General features: G+C 48.7%; 1 protein-coding gene across 2 annotated transcripts in view; it reads right to left on the reverse strand.

Annotated features, from left to right (window-relative positions):
* The window catches only part of TRIM29 (tripartite motif containing 29), a 33,313-nt gene extending 22,728 nt beyond the window's left edge, over positions 1 to 10,585 (reverse strand). For both annotated transcript variants that reach the window (XM_006117225.5, XM_006117224.5), the window contains exons 1-2: positions 9,482 to 10,585; positions 934 to 1,029 (exon numbers count right to left, since the gene is read on the reverse strand). In XM_006117225.5, the coding sequence (XP_006117287.1) occupies positions 934 to 1,029; positions 9,482 to 10,339 (954 nt within the window). In that variant the 5' untranslated portion in view covers positions 10,340 to 10,585. The remainder of the gene's footprint in view (positions 1 to 933; positions 1,030 to 9,481) is intronic.
* Between the last annotated feature and the right edge of the window lie 1,169 nt (positions 10,586 to 11,754).

Here is an 11,754-nt window from a genome sequence, read left to right on the forward strand (position 1 = left end):
ACTCTGAATCCCTGGAACTCTACCAATAGAGTTGAACCAGCCCAAGCTTTTGTGTGTAGACAAGCCTTCGGAGATAACCGTGAAGTAGCTGGATAGAGAGAGCGCCAGTAACCCCGGGAGGGATGTACCGTATATACTCGAGTATAAGCCGAGTTTTTCAGCACAGTTTTTGTGCTGAAAAATGCCCCCTCGGCTTATACTCGAGTCAGCATCTCGAGAACTGAGGCGGGCAAAGCCGCAGAGGCGCGGGACCCCCCCCCCCCCGCGGCTGCGGCTTCAGTCCGGGAGCCTGTGGTCTGCTGGGGACGGTCCCCAGCAGACCACAGGCACCCAGATTGAAGCGGCAGCAGCGGCGCTTCCCCGCGCCTCTGAGGCTTTGCCAGAGCAAAGCCTCAGAAGCGCGGGAACCCGCCCGGTGCCCCTGGTCTGCTGGAGACGGTCTCCAGCAGACCAGGGGCACCGGAGCAGCTTTCGCCCCGACTCATTTCCTACCCTAGGCTGCCTTATTTCCTACCCTAGGCTTATACTCGGGTCAATACTTTTTCCCAGTTTTTTGGGGTAAAATTAGGTGCCTCGGCTTATATTCAGGTCGACTTATACTCGAGTATATACGGTAGTTAGAAAAGTCACCTAGCATGTCCCTCTGGTGCGTTCTTGGTCTCCTGCAGGCTGTGCCATGAGAACTGCAGTGGACACCACTCCCCCAGGCTTAGAAGGAGGGTGGTGGATCAGGTGAACAGAGAGGAGTGGAGTAGGGGGAGAAATGAGCGTGATGTGAAAATATGAATGGGAGAATCAGCGCATGGGAAAAGCGAGAGGCAAAGACCAAAACGTGGTGATGCAGGAAAGCGCGATGGAGAGAGGATAGCATGTGGGCAGGGACGGGGCAAAGAGGGAAGTTGGGGGGAAGCTAATGGGAGTGTCCCCTCTCACCTTGATGCGATCCTTCTCCTTGTGCCACTTTTCCACTTCATCCTCCACTTCCACGATTTTCAGCTGCAGCTGCTCTTTCTGCAGGGAGAGCTCGGCCTGTGAGAGGGAGGAGAGGGGCAGAGCTGTGAAACTGAGCAGTGTATGGCCTACATCAAAGAGAATTTCTGCTTCTACTTATGCATTTGGCCTTGACCCATAATGGCTGGGAGCTACCGGCTCCTGGCACCACTTCAGTGGATATCACACACTAGCAACTGGACAAGATCCCAGTGCCTCCAGCTGGGTCAAGAGATGCGGCTTCCTAAGCAAAGGCAGCAGCAGGATCTCCTAAGAGGGAAGGGTGGGGTTGCAAACGGTGCTGCTTGTAATCATGCTGGAGTCATGAGCTGGAGGGCAGAGAGGGTGGTTTCAAAATTCAGCTGGGTCTGAAATGCAGGGCCCCACCCAGGGCGTGTCCGTGCAGCTCTCGCACTTTCCGTGTGATTGCGGAATGATGTTTGGGGAGTGTTGCAACCGGGGATCACGCCCCCGGCAGGAATTCTAATGGCAGACGACTTCGCTCGGAGTCGGGAGTTTTAATGTTCTGACCGAGCTGGGGGAAGGCAGCAAAGGGAAAAAAATAAGGACGGGGTGGGTGGGAATACTGGCTTGCTCGAAATCAGCAGCTTTGCTTTGATGCCTCTTCGTGGCCCCTTTTTATTGGCTTCCCATGCACATTTGCACAATGGATTTCTTTGTGGTGGAGGATGCTGGTGTCGAGAGAGAGAGAGCCCGAATACATCTGCAGAAGTGGGTTTGTGTAACCCACGCACCAGTGTGTGCTGTTTCCCTCCACCTCCGGTCCTCCGAAGGCGAGGATGATACAGCTCCCACCTCTAGAGCTGTGGTTCTCAGTGCGACCGTCTGACAGGTGGAACCCAGGCTGGGGCCTCCCCCACAGCGGGGAGCCTGCATTGTCCCCTCCTCCCCCCAGCCATTCCCTCTCCCTGCGTGATGTTGGTGCATCAGCACTGGCTTCCCACGTGGGGGGGACTGTGTGGGGCAGGAATGCACAGTATGGCAGCACAGGAAACTGCTCACCTGGAGACTTTCCCTGCTGTTTCCATTGGCTTAACCTGCTCTTGCATCCTCCCACTGTCAGCCGTCACCTGCACCCTCCCTCTCACCCTGACCCCGCACCTCCTCCCCCTCCCATTTGGTCATTACGGGAGATTGGCAGGTGGTCTGTGGAAAGGTCTGTGTTGAGCGAGGTGTGTCATGGGCCAAAAAGTTTTAGAACCATGGCAGTAGACTCACGAGATGTGTAACGGCTCTGTCCCCGTCTAGGGGTACTTGGGCCCCTACGGCCATGGCTAACGTAAGTAGGTCTTCTAGCAATTTCTCTATCTTAATTATAGCTGTCAAGTAAGCAGGGCCTGAAGGCTTCACTCATCAATCCGGTTGTGGAAAGAGCACCACGTGGCGTAGGAGATCAATCGCACAATAGAAATCATGCACACGGCAGAGAGTCAGCCCAACACAAGCAACCAAGCTCATGTCAAGGGAATCTATATACTAGGTGCTAATGCTGGTGCCCATCACCCTGGTATCGGAATGCCAGCTTGCGTTTGGAAAAACTGCAGCAGTTTTTGGGACCCACTGATTCTAACTGTCCCTGTTGGTTGGGGGAAACAGCGTATCAGGGTCTTTTTTTTCCTATTGCGCCATGGGGGAGGGAAATCCAGCTATGCCAAACAGTGTAGTGAAAAGTTGCAAACTTGTTTCTCCCACAACAAACTTTGCTCATTGGTAGCTGTGGAACCAGCCCGCTAAACACCTCCTCCCCCACACCATTTTATGGTTGCTAGGTCTTGGGGGGCACTTCTGGGCTAGTGGTCTGTGACCACCCAGCTAGAGCCATATCCCAGAGTTCCAGGGGTACAGAGGTCGGAAAGCAGACGTAAGCAAGTTGAGTGGCTGGGAAATGGATGTGTCTGACGGTTGTTAACCTACCGATCCAGCTGATATGCATTGCAAGGAAGGGGAAAGATGGATTGGCCTCAGGAAAAGGTACCATGGCCGCTCCCCTCCCCCTCCGTTGCTATGGAAATATCAAAGACAGAAGAGATTTTGCAGGACCTCAGAGCAGGAAGGTGAAGGGACAAGATGTAATTCCTTGATTTGCATTAATAGGTTGCGTGGAGAAGCCTATGTTGGAACCGTCCCTAACCACCTCAAAAACTTCCTGAAGGCTTTCTTTCCCTCCCTCAGAGTACGGCTAGACTACAAGAGTTTTTCCGGGATCCTGGAAAAACTCTTCCGCATCCAGGGATACGTTTGCTCTTCAAACGTGCTCTTTCAGAAGCCCCTGTATTCCTCGTCCTATGAGGAATAAGGGGTCTCCGAAAGAGGGGGGTTTTCTGACATTTGGCCCAGTCTAAATGGATCAAATGTCAGAAAAGCCTTTTCTGGAAAAAGGATTGAAAAAAGGTATGCAAACCGCGGAGTGCCTTTTGCACAGCTTTTTTTTTTTTTTCCGAAAAAAAGCGACAGTGTCACCGTACCCTGAGGCTTTTGAATGTGACGTACATGGCACAGCCAGCCACTGGTACAGAGGGGGGATGCCCTGTTGTGATGTGAACCCTTTGGATTTAAGCCTCCACTATCCTTCTAATAGCCACCCCAAATTCAGAAATGAAACTGAAAAGCAAAGGGTTTTTCCCAGACAGCCAGGTCTGATACCGCACTGAGTAGTTAGCCAAGGAAAAAGCGGAACTACAAAGGTGGCTTTCTTGTTAGCACTACTGGCATCATTCTCGGGAACAAGATCTCGGCCATGCGGCTGAAAAGTGACAGTGCAGAGTGGTAAGGTCGTAGGGTATTGGGGTTTTCTTTGAGAAAGGATGGACTTTTTCTGAAAAGAAGGGAACTAGATAGGGAACACTACCAAGAGATTTGAAGCAGATGGATGAACTTGCATTTCACTGATGGCACTTACAAAAATTGATTCCAAAAGGATTCCCCAAATTATTACTAGCTCGCTGTATAAGTGACAAAACTTAAAAAACAATGAATAGTCTAGCACCTTAAAGACTAACAAAACACGTAGATGATATCATGAGCTTTCTTGGGTACCACCCACTTCTTCAGATGAATGGAGTATTAAAAGGATAAGTGATGTTATCCCTGCCCTCAGCACTGAAATGCAACTGCCTCTGGGGTGGAGCGAGGCAGCTGTTTTAACACGTAATGCTTGTCAGCGAGTTAGCGCAAGAATACCATTTTCTGTGTAAGTCATGGGGCAATTTACATATCCAAAATCTAAATCTTGTCATTGTCCTCATCTGATATGACACCAGGGCCCAGGGCAGATGGGAAAACTTATGAAGATACCATCAAAAGCCCAGGAAAATGCAGATTAAATCAAGTGGATGGGTGACTGAAGCAATAGAGGGGTAATCTAAAAAACTGTTCACACAATAGAACAGGGAAAATAATCTACAAATAGGCTGAGAGGCAGAAGGGAAAGGAAAGAAAATTGAAACGCATCATAATGAGTGACAAGAGAATTTCAAGTTCTGCAGAGACCGTCCCAATTCACTAGGGGGCAAGAACATCGGAACGGCCATGCTGGTCAGACAATTGTCCTTCTAGGCCAGTAAGCTGTCTGCCAACAGTGGCTAATGACAGATGCTTCCGAGGGGAAGAACAGAACAGGGCAATGTATCAAGGGATTCATCCTCTGTTATCCCAGCTTCTGGCAGTCAGCAATTTAGGGGCACCCAGAACATGGGGTTGAGTCCCTCCCTATCTTGGCTAATAGCTGTGGATGGACCTATTCTTGGTGAGCTTATGCAATTGGATTTCTAACGCAGTTGTTGGTCTCAGCACATCCACGCCCAGAGCCGGAGGGTGTGGACACAGCCGCCTGTATTCTGGGGCCACCTGGGAGACTGGTCTAGTGTCCGGTACAGATTAAAGCGGCCTCAGGCCGGGCCTAAATTCTACTCCGCAGCTCATGTCCCAAAGGGGCCATTTTGATGGCTGGGAGTAGCACAAACACGCGGACGCTCCAGCTGCCCTCCATCCCACACATCGGCATAGCTTTACAAGAGGGATTTCTGGGGTATCCTAGCGACGCCTCATCAGCTCCATTCCACTTCAGGATAATCCCCCTGTTCTCAGAGGGTTCCCCAAGGTCTAGTTCTATTGGCTTTGCTCTCCTACTGGGTAATTTTTTCCCCTAATGGTTTAAGAACTAAACAGTGTGTTGCGGGGAGGGGGAGGATTAGGACACACTCTCTCCTTCCCCTCATGGCTAGGGTTGCCAGATAGTTTAACAAAAAATACCGAACACCCCTCCCCCCCCCCAAAAAAAAACCACCGGGAAAAAATTCTGTTGAGGAAAAAAAAGTGGGGGAGACCAAAGTTGTGGAGCAAAAAAAAAGGGGGGGGTGCTGCTCCTTTAAATGGCCCTGTGCTTCTCACTCTCCTGCCCCAGTCAGACTCAGCAGGGGAATATTGTCCCCGCTGGGCTTCCGTCCAAGGTAAACAGGAAATACGGGACATTTCACGTGTCCGGTATTTTCTGTTTTTTTATCGGATGGGGGACCCGAATAACAGACAGTCCGGGCGAAAACCGGACACCTGGCAACCCTACTCATGCCCCATGGAATGCAAAGATTGGAGAAGTCCTGCTGAAGTTACATGAGGCCTTCCCTGTCACTCTAACAGCACCAGCACAAAACCCTAGCGAAGAGCCATTCTGCTTTCACGTGATGATTTGCAGCAGTGCATCTTACCCAGCCTCCAAGCCATTAATAACGACACCTAGGCTCTTCGTGCTGCTTCTAGAATAGTGTCTGCATTGGGATCATCTCTAGGGCTACGTCTACACTACGAGTTTTCTCAGCAACAAATATGCTAATGAGGGACTCATTTGCATGAGTCACAATCTCACTTCCAGATTTTCTGCCGATCCATTTTTGCTCTGGGTTTTTTGCACAAAAACAAGCAGTGTGGATGTTTTCTTTTTGCGCAAAACCCCCTTTTTTGGCAAGATCCTTATGCCCCAAAAAAGGAGGTATACCGATCTTGCGCAAAAAGGGGTCTTTGCACAAAAAGAAAACATCCACCCTGCTTGTTTTTGCCCAAAAACCCCAGTGCAACAACAGACCAGCAGAAAATATGTAAATGAGATTGCGACTCATGCAAATTAGTCCCTCATTAGCATATTTTTTGCAGAGAAAACTCACAGTGTAGCCATAGCCTTCAATAGCAGCACAACTTCCACACAACCTCTGCAGTACGTGCTTGCAGACAAGCCAAACCAAAACCTCACCCTACATCAAAGAGGAAGGTGGGGAAGTGTCTCCATTGTGTGTATCAGTGCACTGTTTGTTCTGTAGCAGAAAGCCTGTAGCAACACAGAAAAGGCCAGGAGGGGGATCATCAGAATGAAAGCCCCATTTAAAACTTTCCCCTTTAGAAGCCACAATGTCGAAACTAGCAACGCCCAGTTCCACTGCACGTCACTGTTGTTTTTCAAACAGCCACTTTATTAAACCTGTTGCACGATACAAACTTTTCTTGAAAGGGAAAAGAAAAAAAAATCAAGGCCCTCTGCGCTAGATCTGATCTGACATGCAGAGTATTAAGGCAAGGGGTGGACAGCTATGCCACATTATTTACAGATTTCTGGTTGCTCGGCATTTCCCATGCTTCCTTGTTTGAAAGCAGGCCTGCAAAACTGGTTGAGAGCTAGTGTGCCTTTTCAAAATGCCATGCTGCATTCTCTTGGCGAATCAGTGTTGTGTGTGTGCCTTTGCTGTCGGTAGCCATGGTTTGATGGTGGTTTGTAGCTTTACGGTGTGTTGTTTTTTAAAGAGCCCTGGCGGTGTTGCTGTTCATTTCAATCTGTAGCAGATACTAACCAGGAAGGGGGCCTTGTGAACATTTTAAGCCGATATTCTGCAGTGTAGCAGAGCAAAAGATAGTGAGAAAGAGGATGGTCTGGGAGGTGGAATGCCAGGGTTCAGCTCTAAGCTCTGACAACCACAGGACTCCTCGTCGCTTGTGCAGACTTATCTCTTTAGTTTTGGACAAGTAACTTAGTCTGCACTGCAGTTTCCCATCTGTAAAATGGGCACAATATGTGGGTAAATGTCTTAAAAATATACTGAAGTGCTCAGACTCTATGGTCAGGGGTTACATGAGAATAATACAATAAATGGCCCATTGGTCCATCTTACCAGGTGCTCTAAGGGTACATCTGCACAGCAGCGTTATTCCGAAATAACATAATGCGCATCGACACTGCAAGCCGGTATTTCGAAATAATGTTGAGCTGGAGGACTTCTTACTCCAACTCCTATAACCCTCATTTCACGAGGAGTAAGGGAAGTCAAAGGAAGAGTGCCAAAAGCCAAATTAAGCTATTTCAACTTCAGCTACGCATAGCTTAATTCGACTTTTGCCCTGCTGTGCACGTGTGCCCAAAGTGATCAAGAGGATCAAGTGTAACAGGAAAGAGAGAGAACATGGCAGCAGGAATCCCACCTATTTGAGATGAATCTCAGTGGACTCTAGGATAGGGGAAATCCCTTCAGATTTTCCTTGTTGTTAGATGATGACAAGCAACAGAATGATCTGATTGTATATGGGAGGTTTCTGGACTCCAGTTTGTGGTGGCAGTTTAATTCCCGGTTAATTAGCTTCCACCACTCACAAGCAATTATAAATGCTAATGGAGATATTCTCAAATGCCCTCTTCTCATTACAGTTCAGCCTAGAGTGAATTCACCAGCGCCATAAACAAATGAGCAACTGCAGTTGAACTAATTGATTTCCAATTAATTCAAGTTACAACACGGCCAAAACCTGTAATCTGGAAAAAAAGTGCGTGATAAAACCCTAAATCCTTTAGGCTTAGCAGCAGTGGACACAACACAGTTCAGGGATGGCTTTGGAGTCCTGCTTGAGTTCTCCAGGGTCTCGATCGTGGCACTAATGAGAGTGACATAAATACGTGGACAAAGACAGAGATGAGAAATAACATTATTTAAGCCTTGGGTTTATTTAAACTGTTTTTCTGCTCAGTTGTGGTTACTCACTTATAATCAGGATGTTCTAGGCCAATTGAACAGCCAGGACACAGGACCGCTAAGAGACCTGAGTTAATCAGAAGCGTTGGAGAGAACGTGGCAGCCTAGGTTGTAAGGCACAGAGGAGAGGCACAGCGGGAACCTCTCTTAAATTCGAAGTGATGTTAAAGGGAATAGAGGTGAGGCAGACTGTATATGAGAGGATGGAAATGAGAGAGACTTCCCTCCTGCCCTCCTGCACCTTAACTTACGGGATCATTCTCGATTCCCTGGGAACGCCCCTTGCAGGCCCTTAACTGAAAGCGGTAAGGCGTTTCCTTCTGCTTGCCCTTGGGAAGAGGTAAGCCAGTTCTCTGTTCAGTGTCTGTGAATTCTCAGCAGCTCTCTCTCTCCCTATTGGAATTTGTACTGCCCTGTTCACCATGGGATCGAAGTGCCTTTCTATGTCTTCAAGGAAAGATGGGTTTGTGCTTAAGGCTCAGGAATGATCTGGCTTCATTTCCTGGTTCTGCCACAAAGTTCCTGTGTGACCTTGGGCAAGTCACTTGATTTCTATGTGCCTCGACTCCCCATTGTAAAATGGGTCTAACCAGCCTTTCTGGGTGTCATATCTGTTTAGATTGGAAGGTCGCTGGGCAAGGACTAGTTCAAACAGCACCTAGCACAGCGGGTCCCTGAGCTCAACCCATGCCTCTGTAGTAACCCTGCCACATCCCCTCTGCAAACAGGCCATAAACAAAGGTGGGAAGATCTTTCTTTAGTCCTTACATCATAGTGAGGGCAACAGGACTCTTTTGCAGACTCCCTTTCCTTTAGGATTCCTGGCCTGCAAGCTTCAGTCCCTGCGAACAGCCCAGCAATAACCATTTATACTGCCGGAATAAAAAACAGGACTATGTAGCACTTTAAAGACTAACAAGATGGTTTTTTTAGGTGATGAGTTTTCGTGGGCCAGACCCACTTCTCCCAGCCTCTCACACTGCTTTATAAAGGTGGGGCCAGCATTACTGTCCTCTCCATGGGGTGAAGGGCGCAACCTCAGAGAAGTTTTGACCAACATTCTCTAACATGGCTACTGATTTTTCTTATGAGCTCCATTTTTGGGTCCTCAACTGGAGACACCTTGAACCCAAGCGAGGCCCTACCTGAGTACATTTGGGCACCGAAAAGCTGCAGCCCGCAAAATGGGAGGCTGCTCTTGAAAAATGGGGATGTAAATGGGGTAGAACCCAGACGCCCCACAACCATTTTCAAGGTTAGGACCTTACTGGGGTCATGGAGCTAGTACAGTACCACAGAGCCCTCTCCATGTCCATTCAAGGACGTCAGGCACGCTCCGCCCTCAGGCAGACATTATACTTAGATGCCTTGGGGTGGGGAAAGTTTCAAGGTGGGAACAGAACAGGCACGATACACAGTTTAGATCAGTGGACAGGAAGATGGGAGCACGCAGAGGAGAGCCTCACCTCTTTCCCCGTCTTCTCAACCTCCACCGTCACCGTGGTGTGGTTCTTGTGCTCCTGGAACATGCAGAGATAACAGATGCACATCTGGTCTGTCTGGCAGAACAGCTCCATGGTCTTGCCGTGCAACGGGCACTTCCTGGCTTCAAAGTCCTTGATGGGGTCCAGCAGCTGGTGGTCCCGGAAAGCAGCCCCTTCCAGGTGGGGCTTGAGGTGCAGGTCGCAGAAGGAAGCCTGACATACCAGGCAGGATTTCACCGCCTTCTGCTTATTGTCAATGCAGGAGTCACACAAGACCTCCTCCAGCTTCACCCGGGGTCGATACACGGGTGCTCTGTTGGCCGTGTTGTAGCTGGGTCTCCTCAGGTCCCCTGTCTCCACTAGAGGCAGAGAGGGCTTCTTCAGGTCCCCTACCTGTCCACCAGAGTACAACGACCTCCTGCCCTCTCCTTCACTGGTGAAGAAGGTCTTTTTCGACTCTGAAGAGAAAAGCGGCTTCCTCACGTCCCCTTTGTCTGTAAACGAGATGACGGGCTTCCTCACATCCCCAAGCTGTACCCCGGGGTACGATAGCTTCTTCCCGTCCCCGGAATCCATGCTGAAGTAGCTCGACTTCTTCTCGTCCGAATCCACAAACTGGATGATTGGCCTCTTCCAGTCGCTCCCCATGTAGAGGGAGTTCTTCAGTTGCCCCGTCTCCAGAGAAGAGCTGCCGGTGCTTTTGGCACCTTCCTTCTCAATCCCGCCCGGGCTGGTGGATTTCTTCAGCTCCTCTGCGTCTTTCTTAGGGGCGGATGGGCACATCACATCTTCTTGCTTCCCGGCTGTGCCGTTTGTCCTCGCTGCACACATTGTTTCCATTGCGCAGGGGGATGAATTGGCTTTTCTCTACCTTTGCTCCTTCCTCAGCCCTCTAGGTAGGGGGTAGGTCTTCTGTCTAGCTGCTCCTCTTTGTAGAGCAGGAAGCCTTGTGTGGTGGTTGGGACAGCAAGGAGTGGCGGCAGAATGCAGAGACGGCTCTGCCTAAATGACACACCTTGAGCTGCTGGGAGGGGAGGAACGCCTAAACGATGCTGGGTAGAGGCAGAGACACAAGCTAGAAAAGGATCCGAAGCTACAGCTGTGGAATTAATTATACAAAACAGCCCACACCCAGAACATTCTTGCCTCACCAGGCTTTGGGGGGAAGGGCTGTTTAATATCCGCTCAAAAAAATAATTTTTGATTAAAGAGGCAGCAACCGGTTCTGCAGCTTGTTTCGAAAATAATTACTTTCTTGCCGTCAGGAACCTAGCTTACCTCCTTGCAGCGTGGGCAGGGCCAGAGAGTGTGAGGCCTGTGAAGTGGCCTTACCTGGGTTTCTCTCATGCACTTGCCTGAAATATTCGCCCCACAAAATAAGGTTGACTTTAAAATGAATGCGGTGAATAAAAATGTTATATCTAAACTGGGATCGCTGCAAGATTTAAGGTGATGAGTACAGATAGGGGAGAACATGAATAGGTCACCCTAGATGTAAATGACCCTAGTTTCTTTATTTAAATTTTGATCCCCTATAAACTCCATGCCATGGGGCATGCATCTAGAGCATTAGGCATCTCTGCCATGTATCTGAATAACAGAACAACATGGGAGATACAATTTAAATATCAGTGTCTCAGCATGACTTTTTCCCCCTCATTTTACCGCATATCATGTGATCATCAGTCATGTGACCAGTACAACTTAACCCCTCTTTCCACCCAAACATTCTTTTGCATGGACAGGAATCAAACTATCATCCGCCTTGCTCTCTACCATCAGTGGGCCTTAAAGCTGAACATGTGACCATTTCCAAGCTTGCTAGGCGGAGCTAGGGCTGGCCAGAAATAGCGTTTTTGTGAACATTTTGGGAAAAGATGAGCAACTTTCTTGTTTGTTTGTTTTCTCCTGAAATTTTCCTTAGAAACTTTGACCTCTTCATCCCAATGAACTGAAAGAATTTGAGAGATTGGGGTCTTGTTTTCTTCTTTTTTTCCTTTTTTTCTTTGGGAGCTAAGGGAAGACCCTACAATTTTTCATTTTGATTCAGATCACATTGAATTTTTTCATTTTGTTTGGATGAAATCTTTTAAGAACTACTATTTTTTTATTGAAAAGGTCATATTGCTCAACGTGCAAATTTCGCCCTCTCCCCCCCCGCCCCATTTTTTGATAATAAAATGTCAATGATCTGTAGACCCAGAACAGTCTGACGTCAAAGGCATGAAAAAAATGTAGACTAGAAAGGACCTACT

This window comes from Pelodiscus sinensis, chromosome 25 (assembly GCF_052426305.1).
Source record: "Pelodiscus sinensis isolate ZL-2025 chromosome 25, ASM5242630v1, whole genome shotgun sequence".
Lineage (NCBI taxonomy): Eukaryota > Metazoa > Chordata > Testudines > Trionychidae > Pelodiscus > Pelodiscus sinensis.